This window comes from Dryobates pubescens, chromosome Z (genome assembly GCF_014839835.1).
Source record: "Dryobates pubescens isolate bDryPub1 chromosome Z, bDryPub1.pri, whole genome shotgun sequence".
In the NCBI taxonomy this organism is placed as follows: domain Eukaryota; kingdom Metazoa; phylum Chordata; class Aves; order Piciformes; family Picidae; genus Dryobates; species Dryobates pubescens.
Genome location: NC_071657.1, coordinates 41,968,358 through 41,987,490, shown reverse-complemented (window position 1 = coordinate 41,987,490; position 19,133 = coordinate 41,968,358). Strand labels below are relative to the sequence as shown.

At 38.1% G+C, this 19,133-nt stretch overlaps 1 protein-coding gene across 1 annotated transcript in view; it reads right to left on the bottom strand.

Annotated features, from left to right (window-relative positions):
* Positions 1-8,926: 8,926 nt before the first annotated feature.
* The window catches only part of PPIP5K2 (diphosphoinositol pentakisphosphate kinase 2), a 60,433-nt gene continuing 50,226 nt past the window's right edge, over positions 8,927-19,133 (bottom strand). Inside the window, exons 26-31 of the mRNA XM_054178958.1 lie at positions 18,870-18,939; positions 16,748-16,867; positions 15,813-15,875; positions 11,896-12,027; positions 10,242-10,370; positions 8,927-9,829 (exon numbers count right to left, since the gene is read on the bottom strand). Of these exons, the coding sequence (XP_054034933.1) occupies positions 9,726-9,829; positions 10,242-10,370; positions 11,896-12,027; positions 15,813-15,875; positions 16,748-16,867; positions 18,870-18,939 (618 nt within the window). The 3' untranslated portion in view covers positions 8,927-9,725. The remainder of the gene's footprint in view (positions 9,830-10,241; positions 10,371-11,895; positions 12,028-15,812; positions 15,876-16,747; positions 16,868-18,869; positions 18,940-19,133) is intronic.

Genomic DNA, 19,133 nt, shown 5'->3' with positions numbered 1-19,133 from the left:
CCGACAGCCGGTATTTCTAACCCCCCTAGGGTGGAGTTGGGTCAGCCTTTGTTCCTAAACTTGGGTCTTTAAAGAAACAGTAACTGAGTTCATGATTCTCCTTGGAAATGTGTGTAAGGCCCCTATGAAGGCCATCCTTTGGCCTCCCTCTTGTCCCAGTGATCAAGAATGCTGAAGGTCATCTGGTCTTAAAATGCAGAGAATTTCACATTAGGTATGCACCTAGACTAGCTTGACTAACTGCTGCTTGTCCACCCAAATGTATTTGGAATTTGCATTTCTTGCAAGTTCTCAGCTAGAAAACCAAGAGAGAAACAAAGAACAAGGGCTTTGTTAACGACAACCTCCTTAGCTCTGCAAGTCCCAGTTTTGTAAGTCCACAAATGTGTTCTAAGAAGTAGATTTAGTAAACATGAAGAACGTATCTAGTCAAGCAGTAGAGTAGTAAGAGGAATCTGGCGTGTACTTTGGAGTCAGTATGATTCTCTGTTGCTTACCATACGTGAACTGTGTTGGTTCATGTTGATGCCTGCAATACTAGTCTTAGTCTCAGTTTGAAATCCCATCTTCCTGTATTGTCCTTTGTAATCAGTGAGGCTATAAAGTCCTGTGAGTCAGTATCTCACAGCTTTCCTCAGTGTAATTCCTACCACAACTTCCCCCTTGCTGGCAACAGAATTGTCAGTCTCTGAGATGAACTTCCAAGGTTGATAGTGTGGGAGGTTGGCACAGTGGTGAATGACTTCAGGAGATAATAGATGCTTAGGAGTGATCATAATTTGTTCTAGCTAGTAAATATTTTAAATAAAAACTCTATGGATTAGTGATTTTCCCTCTCACAAAACAGGTATTTTAATGTTTAATAAACAGTAATATTTAAGAACATTTATCTGGCCAACAGAACTAGCAAAATTGGCTTTCAGACTACTGGGTACCAAAAGAAAGGCAGATTTTGAAAACTTCTCCCAAAGGTGGTATCTGAACTCCACACAAAATATTTGAAAATAAACCTGGATCTTCCTAAAGCCACAGAATTGTCAGGGTTCTGTTTTCCATGGAACAAGCAACATCATTAAGATCTTTCTAAGACTGACTATTGTATTTCATTGGTTTTGGCAGTGCTCTTAAAGTCACCCAAGATTTCACACACAAGACAGTTTGAAGTGCTTGGGTTTTGATTCTCCCCCCTCCCCCTTAAGATCTGGTTAACACTTTTTAGTGCTGCTTCAACACAAGAGAAAAACAATTACAGACCATTTTCTCTGTATCATCACCCTAACCAAAACATTTGGTACCTACAACTTGGGATGATTGTACTTATAAGTACGTTCCTGCATCAATGACAGTCAATTAGAATGACAATATAGCTCAAGTTGTAAAGTAAACATAGTATTAAAGGTAATGCATGCAGAAAAAAAGGACTCAGTTTTCTTCCCTGTAAGTTCTTCCTTATTATCCTTAAATAGCTTTTGACAAAAGTCTTTCTTCCCTTGTGTGTGGTTCAGGCTTGCACATTGGAAACTGCTATGGTGATTTGAGCATTAATGAAGTTATTAAATCACAAGAGATGAAAGCTGAATGATGGAAAGGACATTTACTCAGTGTATTTTGACAACCATGTTGTCACCACAAACATAGTTTTGTGACATGGAGTTAATTCCAGAGGCTAGTAAGGCAAATATTTTTAATTAAATAATCTGTTTCTTTTCCCGTACTGAATAATGGGAGTACTGTGTCCAGCTCTGGGGCCCTCAACTCAGGAGATGGGATAGCAGTGTCGGGATTGTTCATTCTGGAGAAGGCGGCAGCTTTGGGGTCACCTTATAGCAGCATTTCAATATGTGAAGGGGACCTGCAGGAAGGTAAGGGAGGTACTGTTTACAAAGATAGGAATAAGATGAGGGGCAGTGGTTTAAATTAGAGCAGGATAGATTTGGGTTAGACATAAGGAGTAAGTTCTTTACTATGAGGGTAAAGAAATACTGGAACAGGTTGGCCAGAGATGTGGTGGAACCCCCATTGCTGGAGACATTCAAGGTCAAACTTGATGTGGCCTTGAATAACCTGATGTAGTTGAAAATGTCCCTGCTCACTGCAGGGTTGTTTGACAAGATGACCTTTGAGGGTCCTTTCAAACCCAATGTGTTCAGTCATGGCATGATTCAGGATTGTAGCCATTATTCAGAAAATCTGGATTTTGCTGGAAAATCCATAACCACATTCAGGACAAAATACAAAGTATTTATTTGGGGGACTGGAGAGAAGAGAAAAATTTTGATCAGGGTATGGCTGAAGAAGTAATTTTTTCACTGAAAAAAAATCATTAAAACTGGAATATTTTAATAATTAAAGCAAAAGAAAATAAATTGCTTATTGCCATACAACTTAGTAACTTCTGCCATCCAAACCCAAAAGCTAAGTATGACAGTTTTAGGCTGTGCCTTTATGAAAAGACAAGCTGCAGAATTCTCTAGCTGAAATGTTTAAGTGTAAAAAGGAAAACAAAGAAAATTCTGAACGAATTTCACTGGCAGATCAGTAGAATATAACTTTAAGAACTTACAGTATGTCTTCAGTCTGTTCTGCCTTTCTTTTCTGTTCTTGGCCAGAGTGCATGCAACTGATCTTGGACTGAAACTTATGAGATAAGAAAACTAACTTCTCTAACTTTGAACTTTGAACTAATTATTTCCCCTTTAATATCCACTTCTCTTTTAATCCTTTTTCCATTCAATTAGCCTTGGACAAGAAAGGGGGAAAGAGAAGGGGTTTTGGGAGAACCTGGGTGGATTCTCCTCAGGAGGGTGTTTCTGTGTTACGTTCTTCCCTGTATATTTTTGTATATACTGTAAATACTGTATATTTTGTATATATTCATTGCATTTTATTCTGCTTGTAAAATACAGCTTTCTATTTGCTCCTCTGACTGAATTTAGCTGTGCTTTATGTGGTGGAAGGATTAAACCTTCACAGTACCACATTAAGCAACTTTTTAACATATCTTAAAAGGCCATTTAGCTATGTTAGAAGAACCTGTAATGAAAATTTACTTAACACCTAAACAAAATGCCTTAAATACACCATTGAATAAAACAGAATATTAGAGGCTGGAAGGGATCGAAAGATCATCTAGTCCAACCCCCCTACCAGAGCAGGCTTACTTATACCAGATCACACAGGAACTCACCCAGGCAGGTCTCAAATATCTCCAGAGATATTCAACCCCCTCCAACCCCTTTGGGCAGCTTGACCCAGTGTTCTGTCACTCTCACAGTGAAAAACTTTTTCTTCCTGTTTCCATGAAACTTCCTATGCCTCAGCTTCCACCTATTGCCTATTGTTCTGTCATTGGGCATCACCAAGAAGAGCCTGGCTGAGTAGGCCTTTCAGCAAATAGGGTAGTTAAAAGTCACACATGAGAACCAGGGCCTGTGATTGTGAGGCTGCTGTCAGCTGCCTGTAGAAGGCCTCATCAGCTTCCTCATCCTAATCAGGTGGTCTATAATAAGCATCAACAGTTGGTCCATGCTGGCCTGCCCCACAAACTCTCAACTCACCCCTCAGCCACCCTTGGGCTGAACTCAGTACATTCTAGTTGCTCCCTCACATAGGGAGCAACTCCACTACCTCACTTTTTTGATAGGTCTTTTGTAAAAAGGACACAGCCATCCATGGCCACACTGCAGCCATGTGAGCTGTCCCAACATGTCTCTATAATTGCCACCAGATCATAATCCCTTGACCGCACGTGGATTTCTAACTCCTCCTGCTTATTGCCCATGCCTCATGCATTGGTGTACAGGCATTGCAGGGAGCAAGCTGAGCATGTTGATTCTACCCTGCAGGGGTGGGAGGCCTTATGGTCTTCATTAATACTGGAACACTGTCCCACTGGTGCAAGCCCAGTAACAACCCCATCTCCCTCTGATTCTAGTTTAAAGCTGTGTGAATGAGCTCTGCTAGTTCTTGTCCTAGAATTCTTTTCCTCCTGTGAGACAAGTCTCTCCCATGTACTACCTTTGGTCCTGGTGTCCAATAAAACCAACCATTTTGAAAGAACCCAAAGCCCTGCCTGTAGCACCAGTCTTGGAGCTAGGTATTTACCAAATGGATTCTTCTACTCCCTTCCATATTGTGGCCAGGTACTGGAAGTAGGGGAGAGAAAATAACTTGTACCCCAGACTTTTTCACCAACTGTCCCAAGGCCTTGAAGTCTCTCTTCATTCCCCTCAGACTACAAGATGCAGCTTCCTCCCCACCTGTCTGGAAGATTGGTAATGGATAATAGTCATGTGACCTCACCATGTTGGGGAGTTGACTAGTGATATTCTTGATTTGGGCTCCAGGAAGACTGGAGACTTCCCTATAGTGAGGGTCAACCCTGCATATTTGGGCCTCTGTTCCTTCCAGGAGTGAGTCTCCAACATCTAGAACCCTTCTCTTCTTCCTTGTGGAAGAGGTTGCTATGTACATTTGACCCCTGCCACAGCCATGAACCCACCACTGTTCACCCCCTCCATTTGAGCTTCTGTCTTCCACCTGACAGGTGTAGGACACAGGGGCCTTCCAGTGCTCTGTATCTGTTGTGTGGAGGTAACTGGGAAGGTGAGGGAGGCTGGAAAGGGGTACACCTACCTCCCCAAGCAGGGACCTGTAACCATTTGCCTCCTTTTCTTAGGCTGCTTCCTTTTGCCTGGTGACATCCTCCTTCTGCCTAACAATAAGTAGCATGGTGCTCCTCTGACACCTGGTGAGTGTCTCTCAGAGTCGGAAGGTGTAACTCCACCAATCCATTTCCCTTTCACTTTTCCAAATGCTTCTTTCTACCTGTTCTGTTTCTACCTGTTCCTTAAGCTCTGCCACCATACAGAGCAGGTCATTCACATGCTCACACCACATGCAGGTGGTTTTTTGTGCTATCCTTTGGTACTGCCAGGTGGCTCAGATATTCCCTGCAGTCAGTCAGTGGTCTGGACAGCTGTGTCCCTGCAGTCTGCAACCTGCATCATCACTTCAGTCGTGGGAGCTCTGTCTGGATTCCCACCTCCACTTTGTCGAACACAGACTTCTTCCGCTGGGTATAGACCATTTTGCTTTGATGCCTTATTTTATTTTTTTTTAATCTTTTTTTTTTTTTACATTTTACACTGTGCGCTGCATTACTGAAAGCTGTTGCTATCTCTTTAAATGGCTTCCATGTGCCATTCCCTACTGCTTTAATGTTCCCATGGTAACACCCTGCTGAGTCTTGTGAGAGCATGTGAGAGCAGCGACCATGCCCCCTCCTCTGCCTCTCCAGGCTCCTTGTAAGCTAAAGCTTATGTGCTTACCAAAAATTAAAACCAATATAAAGTGCTCCCAGCTAGAGATTTGGAGTGCCAAAGCCACTGTTGCTGTCTCTTTAAATGGCCAGTCATACTTTTAATTTTTATGTAACAATTTTAAAAAGATAATTTTTGTGGGTACAATAAGTAGCCTTGATTTACTTTTTGGGCCAAATTCACTATTTGCCTAGTTAAACTGATTTTAATGGGAATTATGACTACTGAGGCGAGGATGGATTTGTGTTCTGAAGGAGGCAGTACACACAGGAAAGAATGTGAAAAAGGTGGTTGTTTTAGAGCTTTTTGTGGTTTACAGATTTCAGTTACTATCAGCTCTGATTCAGACCATCTTGACTGCTCTGTAGCAGCAGGGCCAAATGGGCCCAGCACAAACTCAAGACAGGCCTGGATATGTCTAGATATGGTCTCCCTCTGCCCCCTCCTTCCTGCAGAAGTTGGGATAGAGCAGGAAAAGGACAAAGGGACAGGACCTAACGTGTCTGGTAAACAAGTCTCCTTTTGTGGTAAGAGCACGTGTACTGGCCCCTGCTTTTCCTTGACCAAGCCTATGTTTCTACCTTTCATGGCCACAGCCTGGCAGAATCCCTCTTCATTAGGTAACTGTTTGCTGGCTTAGTTGCCCTATTGGCACAATTGAATCTTTGGCAAGATATATATACAGGCTAATTTGTAGTCACTTTTGCCTTGCCTTTGTTTTGCCTGCTTGGTTCTGTTTTGCTTTAATTTGCCTTGCCTTGAGTTGCATGCTACAAGCCCTATACACTGCTAGCTAGAGAAGCCATGAGCCTCAGGTGCTGGAGCCAAGCCTCACTTCCCCTTGCAATGAGAATTTTGCTGTGCCTCAGTTTACCCAGAAAGATGAAAGAGCCCATCACAAGAAGCTTCATAAATAGCCCACTGTCCTCCTGAAGCCAAATCAGACCAAAGACTGTTTACATTTTTGAGGAATAATTTCAATATAAAATGATAAAAACAATCTCTTACTACCTTTTCAGTAATTTTTCTAATACCCAATCTAAACATACTGTGACTGTTTGAGGCTGTGCCTTTAAGGAAGGGGCACTCTGGCTAAATGTTTATAAAATATTTTGTATTCTAAACGAATTTCATTGGCGGATTATTGTGGGAGGTAAAGTCTTAGACCCAGAGCAGCTGGGACTTTCCTTCAGTTTTCCTTTCTCTGCTCTCCCTTTCAGCTGGACTGCTTCTGGCCAAGAGATAAGAACTAACTCCTGTACCAGGCCTTCCTTTGCCTTGCTAACCGCCCTTTCTCTCTTTTTCTACCTCTCTGGGGGAGAAGGGAGGTAGGGGGGTGAAGGGGGCACAGGGGGAAGGCCCCTCTGGTAGGGGCCTGGTTTCTGATTGTGTTTATTTGCTGTATATTTCTGTATATATTGTAAAATACCTGTATTTGTTGTGTTACATATAATCTGCTTCCTATATATGTTTGTAAATATAGTCTGCTTTCCCCAACTGAGTCTAGCCGTGGTTTCTTTCTCAGTGGGGGAGGGAAAGCGGAGCCTTTCCTTTCAACCCACCACACATACCCTGGTGCAATTTTAGGCCATTTCCTCTTGTCCTATCACTTGATAGTAGGGGGAAGAGACCAACATTGCTACAACCTTCTCTCAATCACTTGTAGCAAGCAATCAGGTCTTTCTCCCATCAGCTTCCTCTTCCACAAATTAAACAATCCCAGTTCCCTCAGCCACTCTGCGTAATACTTGTTCTGTAGACACTGCACCAGCTTCATTGCTCTTCTCTGGCCACCTTCTTGTAGTGAAGAGCCCAAAACCACAGTATTGAGGTGCAGCTTCCCCTGTGCCAAGCTTGGCAGGTGGGTTGGACTTAATCTCTGGAGGCCCCTTCCAACCTCTAATGTTCTGTGATTCTGTGAAGTGCAGGGACATAATCACTTGCCTACTCCTGCTGGGCAGGGGAGGATGCTGTTGGCCACTGGGCATCTGGCCGCACTGCTAGCTCATGTTCAGCTAGCTGTAAACCATAACCCCCAGGTCCTGTAGCACCAGGCAGCTTTCCAGCCACTCTGCCCTAAGTCTATAGTGTTGCAAACGGTTGGTGTGACTCAAGGGCAGCATCTGGCACTTGGCTTTGTCATACAATTGAGCTTGGCCCATTAATCCAGATACCTCTGCAGAGCCTTCCTACCCTCAGGCAAATCAGCACAAATTTAGTGTCATCTGCAAACTTACTGAGGGTGCACCCAATCCCTCATTGAGATCATTGATAAAGATATTAAAGAGAACCAGTGCCAAAACTGAGTTACTAGTGATTAGCCAACGACTGGATTTAACACCATTCACCACCACTCTTTGGGCCTGGCTGTCCCTCCAGTTTTTAACCCAGTGAAGTATCCACACATCCAAATCCTGTGCAATCCATTTCTCCAGAAGGAAACAGTGTTAAATGCTTTATAAAGTCCATGCAGCCTTTCTCTCATCCACTAAGGGGGTCGCCTTGTTGTAGAAGATCATCAGGTTTGTCAAGCAGGACCTGGCCACACTGGCTGGGCCTGATCATCTGGATGCCCTGCACATGCTGCATAATGGCACTCAAGATGATCTGCTACATAATTTCCGTATTAATGGCTTATTTGTAAATTGTTTTCTGCCAAGATTACTGAGTTAACAACTCACTGTATATCACATATATGCTTAAAAGAAATCAAAATGGAGGTATATTGCCAGTGACATTTTTATTTCAGAGCACAATAAAAAAAATATGCCACAGCTTTGGTTGACTGGAATGATATGCATACTTAAATTTTACAGTATGTTTTTAAACAGTAAACAAGTATACATTCGTTGTGTGCAAAACTACCACCATCAATTACACAGTTACACTATAGAACATTAAATGTTTTAAGTACATTTGTAAGCTGTGAAACCCTCCTTATTTTTGGTATTTACCCAGCATTTCTAGAATTAGCCTGCTGAAGCCATTTCATGTGTAGTAAACACTGAAAACAGACCCCATGGCAAAGTGAATTTAATTGCAGTTGCACTGGGTCTGGAGTAAGAACCATATTTAAAAGTACTACTCAGAAGGTGTCTTCTGCAATCCAAATGTAAAAGGACTTACCTAACTTGTAGTTTATGGAATTTGTTATTAGTAAACTGCCACTTGAACTTACAAAAGTGGACAGTATTTGTATACATCTGAGATAATAACAGTAATTAAATAATTTTCCATGCCACAGATAAAATCACAATAACTGCTGAGACTGTACGATTAGTTTACATAACCCAGTAACTCAAAGTTCTACTAACTTCTAATGCTTCTCACAGCTCTTGCAAAATCTGTGATTTTTTGTTGTTGGTTGGTTGGGTTTTTTGTTTGGTTGGTTTTGTCACGAGAGCAGCTGTCAACCACCTAGACTGGAAGGAGAGGGAGAGGAGTATCCCCAGACCATGATGAATCCTGAGAATTTTGCAACAGCAAGCACTGAGTTCTGGTAGACCACAGTCTATGTCTACCTAGAAGGGATAATTACAAAACATCGATAGAATATTTACAATTTTTAGGATAAAGTTCCTAGCAGATCAGCTGAACCATTGCTCTTTTTACAAAACCTGCATTTTAATATCGCCTTTTTGTAGAAACATATGGCAAAGCAAATAGAACTGCATTTTCAGTAAACAAAAGGTTTTGATAAAACATATTAAAACCAGTTTTATCTGCTGGATGATATACAGGTACCCGTATACAAGCATGTATACTAAATAACAAATGAGAATATTTGAATGTTACAGGTCTGATGTAAACACAGAATAAAAATGAGTCAAAAGTGACAATACATTAGCTCACTCTATCATGCCTAATTATTGCAGCATATATGACATAGTAATTCAAAAGCAGAAAACTTCCGCTTATCATCCAAACCAGGCAAAAGAAATCTCTTTGGAAATGTATATAAATTAAGAAAAGAAAAACCTTCTGGCCATGATGCGTGTTATCTTTCAGCCCACAAAAGAAATTCAGGTGATTATAAATCCATGAAAATAATGTCAATAGACAATGCCTTCATTATAGTGACATCAACTGAGCCACTGTAAGACATACCACTGCATTGGTATTTTCTTTGTGTACAAGCTTACAGTAAACATTTTAAGACACTGAAGAGGTTAATTTCCATTAAAGGTGTGCCATTCAAACTGAAAAATCTATTTCCTGAAGTGTTTTAGAAAACGAGGAAAGACATTTCACCTAAATATGTAGCGTGCACGCTGGTTAGCCATATATAATCTGAATATTCTTAAGTGCACTATGAACTACAGGCATGAATGGCTTTTGAAAGCTCAGTAATTTAGATGCACACTAAAGATTTTTTAAGAAGTTGCTTCCAGTTTTGTATGATCTTTATTTCTTCTCAGAAAGCTTTTCATCACTAAGTTCTGCATCTAGTGAGGCCTCTTCAAGAGATAACTTAACATTAGATATACAAGCAGAAGATCCAGGGGTAGCTGTACAGACAAAAGGGAAAAAAAAGTATTAGGTTTTACACTTAAGAATATCCATGCTAAAAAGCATCAAAAGCAAGAAAAACGCCAGTTATCTAGCACAGAAACACACACAAAACTAAACTGTGTTGAATGAAGCCAGCAATGCAATGGTATTTTGTTTCAGAGGCCCTCTAAACACCACAAATTCGCAGGCCTTAGAAATACTTCCAAACACTTCCAAGGATAAGAGAAAGTAGTTATTAATACAGTTTTACCACTAGAAATAACTTTGCAACAGTACTGAGTTCTCTCTGACCGATAAAATTATCCCACTTACACAGGGAATGTTAAAAATAGCTTTTGTAAGAAACAATATGCAGGTAAGAATCTGTCTGATGGAAATAATGTAATCAGGTTGGCAGAAGTTACTTACATGAGGTTGTTTTCTCTATTGCTAATCTTTCAGGCAAAGTTTCAAGTGGTGTTGGTTGAATTTTCGCAGGCGTGTATGTGTTTAAAGGAATTTTTCGTCCTGACAGTGGAATCGTGAAAGATGGAGAAGCTGAAATGGGGCAGAAGAAGGTAAACGTCATTAGTAACAACAATACTCTCACCTGAACAAAAAATCAGAAATAGCAAGCACAGAACTGTGTATTTGTCCATCACGAGATGCTACAGTTACGGAACCAGCAGCTCAGCTACTGATTTTGCACTCGTCAAAACTTCAAAGCATGGAACAGAAATCATCTAGTCCACACCCTCATGCCAGAGCAGGTTCACCTAGAGCACGTTGCACAGGATGGCTTCTAGGTGGGCTTTGAATAACTCTAGAGACTCCACCATCTCTCTAGGAAGCCAGTTCCAGCGCTCCACCACCCTCAAAGTTCCAAAGTTCCTCCTCATATTTAAATGGAACTTCTCCTTTTTATGTCATAAAGCAATACAACTTCATGATGCTAAGGGTGCTAAGCTGAGTTTCAGTATCAGCTGCTTGGCCACAGGTCTAACAAAAGCATTATTACTTCTCATAGGTTATTAAGATTACACTGGAATAGGCATTTTGTCCAAAAGGCCTATGAAAAAAATGTATACACAGTGCATTGTTCTCTACGCACCTTCCAAATATTACAGGAAAACAGGAGAGCAAAGCACCTATATTCGCAATCCTAGCAGGTCTAATTTCCAACCGCTCTTTTGTAAAAAGGTGACGACCACTACAGAATTATGACAATTTCTTAAAAATACTTTTTTGTCTTGTGTACTGAGCTGATTTTGAAGACACACATACTTACAAACCAGTAAAATTATTTGAATAGCTATGAATTTTAAAATACCTGTAAGTCTAAGTTTTTACAATAACATCTGATTTTTTAAATTGTTTATCTTCTCAGATATAAGGCCTACCCTATCAAGTTAGCTACTGATTAAAATTGAAACAGTATAAAATTAAAACAAAAAACAAAAAAAAGAGAACAGCTAGGTAATCTTTGTGTCAGTACCAGCAAGTACAAGTTTTCTGATGAAAGTGTGAGTCTTTAGAAGTTTCCTCAAGAAGAATGATTTTCAATCATTTGCTACATGAATTAAAAACATATTAATATATGGTAAATCTGACCTAACTGAAACCATTTCCAAAGACACAATAGTATAATCACAATGGTAAGTAATCCCAGAGGCATGCACACAGATAGAACATGCATTTCAAGATCACTTAAACATGCAGGAAAAACTATTAACAAGTAAGTATCAGAAAGACACTTCAGAGATGAAAACCCAAGTAATAATGAAAGAAACAGGAAATAAACAGTTTTAAGGTATAAAAGGCTTGTAAAAGGCAACCCTATTCTGCTGATATTACTGCCAGTAAAACAGTACAGTGTCAAGCTGGAAATAATGCATGCCCACTAAAATTCATTCAGCTAATAATGTGGACAATACAGAGCAGTTCTTAATGTGAGGAAATAAATAAATTACAATTTCATTAACTCTTTAATTTACTACCCCAGTCAACAGAGACATTATTTGAATGACATCTACACTATATTTAACAATTTAAAATTAACATAACTACAAACTAGAATCAGTACATGTCTCCTGTAGATTCTCCCTTGATGGAGCAGCAACAGAAGCAAGAAATTCATCCACCTGCTTCAAAGACAGAGAATTGTGTAGAGTTTCCAAAGGGCAAATAGAAGGCACCATGGAATATAGTTCGAAACCTGAAAGAAAAATAATAAAAAAAAAGGGATTTCTAAACACAAGACAGGATTTAAGATATTTCAGGGCCAAATATTTATGTATTACAAAAAGTACTTATTTTAAATCAGCATGTGCAAAGTACTCTTGAAATCCTGGACCCTAAGTATTATAGGCATCAGAACAAGATTTACCATTTTCCAGGGTGAACTAAACTAAAGGTACCATGGGACACAAATCCCATGTGCATATAAAGTGATGAAGTGGTCTTCAAACATTACAACTGTTCTCTACTCCCAAATCAGTTAATGAAACCTAAATTTTCCCTAAGACACACTCAGTAAATAATTTAAGAAAAAGAAGTCAGGAAACGGTAGTATTTCTCTTCTCAATTCTCATACCTGGCACAACAGTAATTAGATAAGTCATTCATGCAAGTAAAATGCAATAGCTGTGTTTTCAACTGTTAGAAAATCAGCTAAAATTTCTACAACTTCCAACCAATAAATTTGCAGACTTGACATTCTATCAACTTCAGTATTCTGTGAAAACAAACTGTTGCCTTCAAAATCAAAGGAAAACCACTGTTAGCAATTTCATACCTTGAGGTTACATGCTTATCTTTGTATAACGTATTTACACCTACCTTTGTGCAGTTAAAAGCAGTATTTAAATGACTATGTTTCTTATGATAAAACAGGTAAGTATAGAAACCCAAAATCTAAAAATTTATTGGACTTTGCTTTTCTACATTAGTCTCAGCCATACACCAACCATGCATACCCATATTGCTATCATACTAAAAAGTATGTAAACATCTTGGTAAAGAAAAAATTGTAGGTCTCTAAAGTGATGCAAGTTTGATATCTCAATGAAGAGGTCTTCGTTCAATTGCAGTGCAGAAGAGAAAAACATGTCCATCAGTCTTGTCAATATACCGCTGTAACATTACAACTTTGCAATTCAGTATTATAAATTTATGGTTGCTAAATTTCATTTAAGGTATATAAGTGAGAAACAGTACTGAATGAGATAACGTTTATACATTCAGTTCAAGGTACATTTATAGGAGATACAATTACGACTATGAACTATCCCCTCCCCTAAAATAATAAGCATTGTTATTCCTGTGATATCCAGTGTTGCCCTTTCACTTCCCATTTAATGCCTTGCATGGACAAGTAACTCAAAAAAATTTAATCTCCCTGGTGTCTGTATTTATATTAGCATTTACCTTGGCCATACTCAAATCTGAGGGACAGCCAACTTCAAATATACAATCAACTGAAGTCTACTTATGTCACCCTCAATGTATTACAAATAAATGTTGCATATCACAGAAACTTGGTTTTCATGTATAAAAGAAACACCATTACATTCTTAATTTCTATTTTCCTATAAAGGCAGTAGCTAAGCTTCAGTGTAAGCACTAAGATGTTTGGCATACATATTAATATCCTAAAAAACTACGCATGCATGTAGAGTGCAAACCCTTTCTTTGCATTGCAGCAAAATGTAAGATTTACCTCTTTACCCTGACAGGAAAGTTACCATCACTTAAATGAGAATTAACTTTCTTAATTTTGCAAATAACAGCGGGACAATGTCAGGTTAACTTTTTAATAACTACTGCTGTTATAGGGCAGTATTACAGAAAACCAGAAAGGAATTTCAAAATATACCTATGCCCTACTAAAGAATAAAGAAAAACGTTTTCTTTTTTTCAGTAGTTTCCCCTCCACAGATTTTTGTTCAACCATATCTCAGCATGGTGTTGTGCTATCTTTGCCTAAAAGATATGACTTAAAATGTACCCTATAATCTATCTGCAGTGTTTTATTTGAATATTTAATAATAAATATTTTATGATGAGAAATAAAATTGAATTTTAATAATTAAGAAGCCTGACAGTATCCCTTAAAAAAATGCAATTTCTTGTAAACTAACAGTCTTTGATGTCTAGCTGTATTTACTCTTAAGGCACTGACCCCATCAAAAAGGCAAGGCAATGAAAGGGTTAACGCAGAATTTCAAAAAGCCACCCTGTTGTCTTACATTTAAAAGCTATAGAAACATACCACTGGAGCCTAGAAATTCCACACAAGAAATGGACCATCACCTAAAGAGGTGTGGGTGTTCTGCACACAGGCCCAGAAAATAAGTTTAAGCATTGTCAGAAGATACTTGTTTCACCATGTTCCTTGAACTAAAGATGGGGGGGTAGTCTGAAATGAGTTAAGAGGATGGGGTAACAACATAAATAAGAACAAACAGAGTGAAAGGGACAAGGAGAATCAAAATGGTAGCCCAGAGGACAGACAAAACAACACGTTCTTATGTTAGTAGAGAACCCTTGGAAACCTTCAATGCACTTTGGTTTCATAGGAGCTCATACAGCATGCACAAATCTTATAAAAGATGGGTGGTAATACTGCTGTATTAAATGTATCAGATCAATGCATTTGTTAAAAAACAATTTAGATCCTTCTTCTAAATAATGTAGCCACAAAAAATATAGTGCTAAGTGGAACAGAAAGTAATCATATTACTAGACACTGACACTCAATCGCAGTTCTTACTTTCTGACCTTTTATGTTTTGGAAATGTTATTTGGTTTGAGTCTAAAGGTTTAAAATGGACTCCTAAATTTCCTATTTGAAATAGAACACTAGAATTGTCCTTTAGATCAAACACAGTCTTAATAGTATTAATTGAGCCTTACTTCAAGAGGCACTTCAGTGCAGAAACTCAGTATGGATTCCAAATGAATGTAATAAAGGACTATTTCCATCTGCCAAAGCCAAACAAAACCACGTTTGTTTTAACCTTGTTTCTAAGATGATTTAGTTTGAATCTAACTTGAAAATGCTGATGTTTTCCATTCCATTTTCAGTAATATTATTGTCACTGTAATCAGCCAGCAGTCATACACATTTTAAAGCTTGCTATAAAGAAATCTGTAAAAACTACATTAAAATCTGGTGTATACTGAAGACTGAGTTTTAATAAGCAGTATGAATTTTGGGTCTATTTAATCATGTGGAATGCTAGACACTGAATATTTTACTGAGAAAGAAAAGACGTACTTCTGTCCTGTGTGTTAAACCACTTTTTTTGTGGTAACTATGGTAGACTGAAGACAAGTTAACCCTCACTCTTGAAGTTCAAGAGATCAGTTTAAGAAACATCTCTTGCTTGTGACTTGTTCAGTGCAGTATCTAAATATTTTGCACATCTGATGAACAAAGAAGTATGGTAAGGTAAAATAATTTTTTGTCCCATGATAAATACAGAAATTTAGCAGGAATTGAACCAAAGTTTCAACTTTGGATTTTTAATTTAGTATCACTTCAAGAAGACAGTCATAAAGTCCAGTTGTCATTTCAGTGCTTTATTTTAGAATCAAGAGGTTCAGGGGAAACAGCTCAGCAGAAGAAAGACATAAGAAGTAGCAGCTATCAGGAACTGTATGCCCAACAAAGATCAAATTTAGTTCTGTTTTTATCTTGCACTATATAGTCTGATCATACGAGAAATTGTGAAGAGTAATTTGTTATGGAGATCGCAATTAACAATAGCAATTCAGTTTTTTCAAGGATCGTTGTAAGGAATGAATTTTGATGCATTTATACTAATGGAGGGATTTAGGATATCTAATGATTACAAATATATTTGGAGTTGTGCTTAAGTTAGGAATGACAGATGGCTGGATGATACTGTACACCCCATATTTGAAATAAAAATAAAAGGGATGAAGCAAGGAACTTTCTGGTTTTGTTTTTGTTTTTAAAATAAAAGCAAAACGTACCATTGGTTGGGTGTCGAGCAAATGAGATAGAAAACCTTTTAACAGCAGAACCGCGTGTGGTGTCTGAGAAAGAGAAAAACAGGTACCTGAAATTTGTAACAGCTATCAAAGAGGGACATTTTTAAAAAGGAAAGGAAGAAGAAAGAAAAAAGGATGAGAACGTATTAGAACTGAGTGTCATGCAGAAGAGACCAAGGAAAAGGGCTAAAATCTAAACAGAGGTTAAGAAGAAGAAAATTTATTTTGTTGGTAACTACAAGATGTGTAATGAAGTGTATGAAAACAAGCAGAATGAGCTGATGATTCTGGCATACAATGTTATATCAGGTTAGAGTTGAACACTGAGTTGTGAACTGGGGGCAAAACCAGCCTGAATACTGTTTCATCTTGGAGTTGTAAAGGTGTGCTTTGGCATATTTACATTCTGAAATCAACTGCGAGAATTTCTTCTTTACCCCCAGATTATCCCAAGCCAAAAACTTCCTGCTCCTTTGTAGCCAAAAATGGTCAGGAATCCTAAAATTTTCACTGTCAGTATTTAAGTAATTAGTTTATTATTTATTTCATTCATTCTGCATGCTCTAAGTAATTTATTTAATTCCAAGATCTGGAAGTAATGATAAAATCCTAAGCTTAAAATGAGAAAGGAACTTCAAATCCCAAATTTTAGTTCACTTAGAAAATGCATTTACTGAAATCTCCTGTCATGCATCACAAGTCTGTGGCCTAGTGTTCAAGAAAGAAACAGGAATTAACTGTACTATTAAGTTAAAAATAACAAACTATGGGCAATAAAGAAGCAACAGAAACTCATATAACTAATACTAAGGCAAAGGATTCTAGGATTCCATTAAAATCACTAACCTAGGATTTCTCTTTAGAAGCTTAATGTGGCACATGGGTTTGTGCGTGCATGTGCGAGAGTGTGCACATACCATCTATGAAGCCAGAAGGAGTCAGCTTTTTACGATGAGTACGAGCATAATCCTGTAGATTAGGTGCACTTGAAGAACCCCCGAGCACTGAGGTGCTAAACAGGCCCGCACAGTGAGACCCTGATGGGAGTTAGAGAAAATACATACAACAACCAGGTGTTCGTCCATTCACATTGGTGATGCATGCAGCATGCAAGCACATGGCTCTTACCACACAAAAGGCAGCTTTTGGCAGTGCCTTGGACAGGTTCACAATATGCTTGTAATGTCAGAGTGGTACTTGTAAGCTGAAACTATCATAATTTACTTTGCTTCTACTCATGACAGCACCCTCTGCTATATATGCAAACAGAGGACTGGCAAAGTGAGCTCTTGTCCTGTTTTCACTTTTAGTAAAGAAAAATTACCAGTTAGCATCAATGTAAATATAACCAAAACATCAAAATAAAACCAAGATGATGATGATGTTATTGTTTTAAAACCTGCATTTCTGAAACAAATATAATCTGGAAAAATATTGCTCACTGATTTAATCCCAGTCAAATCAACCTTTGACAAGCTGCAATGAATTACTGCATTTCCACAGACTTAATATGAAAATAATTACCTTCCAGCCCCAAGAAAAAGTTAACCTAATTAGAAACACCTTATTTGTATTTCAGCTACCATCACTGACAGTATTACAAACTGATAATACCTAGAAATTCAATAAAGTTTAGCTTGACTTCCTTTCCTGAGAATACTTTCATAGATCTCCATGCAAATGAGAGTATTTTTATTACAACTCATACATTCCTGCTATCAGGGTGGGATTTTTGACAAACTACTGTGAGTCACACAAAGAAAAGTAACTTCTATAATCATCAACCATAAACAAAATTTGCATACAATGAACAAAACAGGGAAAATGTTGCCATTTTCTTTTCCTTTAGTTTTTGCAACTAGTTTAAAGAAGTGGTTTTTCACTCATAATTATCTTTTATATTTTAGATTAGTAGCCAACTTTTTAAAAACTTAACTATCTGTCCAGTGATATATACTTTCACTACAGTCAATGAACTGGTAAAGGGAAACATTACTAGCACATGTGACCAATCACAGCCAAAATAAATTGGTGCCTGGTCTGTGGCAAAAGCCTTTCACAGCAAATGCAATACCTTCATCTACATAGAGAAATGCATCAAATTCTACAAACCATATTGAGTCATACATTGTCAAATGAAAAGTTGTTCAACTTTAGCAAGCACATAATATAAAACATAACTTCGTTAAGTAAGAGCACCTGATGTATGCATTTTACTACGGGAAAAATATTATAGGGGAAAAATGTTACTGAAACATTACACATACAAAAATTGCGGCTCTTTCCAAAGAAAAGCTACTTCTAAGTTTATGCATATAGCTTATCCATTTTCTACACTTATTTTTTCACATGAAAACAGACAAATAAAAACCCCACAATATCAGTTTACAGTAGTGCAAGATTTTGTATTTTTATGTATCAGTCATATGTATGCCTGTTTCCAGGAAGCAACATAAAAGCACCACTTGGCTTAAAAGAGTTTGAAACAACTCATGGAATTATAACATGATTGATTTCATTGCTGGAAGGAAAAAAATTATTTTAGGAGAGGGAATATGTACAAATCAAGAAACTTGAGGTTTGTTCCCCATCCTCTTACCCCTGGTAAAGCACCTTCAATTCCATCAATTGCCCACAATATGAAATGTTAATTTTCAAGAAAATAGTTTTAACAGTTTCCAGTGCAGGCCATTTCAACTCCATAGCTTCTTGCAAAACCCAGAAACTCAGTCATGAACTACACTATCTTAAATAAATCTAAGTTTCATTAAAATTAATCCTGTGTACCTGTTGTGAGCAGTACAGTTAGTGTGAACAGTATCAAACGTTTTTTTCTTTTAAATTGCAATTTATTTGACAACTTTTGCTGCAGAAAGAATCTCCAGTTCATAGGCAGACACTCAGCATATATTATTGATAACAAGTACAATTAGGTCCTGTTAACATAAAAGCTATTCAAAGAATGTACAATTGTACAGAAAAATGGGCAGATAAAAAGGGGTTCTAATGCCAAACAAAATTTCAATTGTAGGCACATACCTAGACCACTCTGCTTTTGTTCCAGAATAGTTCTTGGTGTTCTTAAGTTACTATTGCTTTCTGATAGGACCTGGATATAAAAAACAGAAAAATAAGGGAAAGTAGGACAGCAGCATGAAATGTCCATTTAACTTGATAGAGCAGCCTGTTTCAGACAGACAAGTGTTAATAAGCTGTATGATAAATGTTAGTAAAAATACATAAAAGAAACATGAAAGATCATGCAACATCCCCTTCTGAAGGGAGTTCATTTCACATACGAGT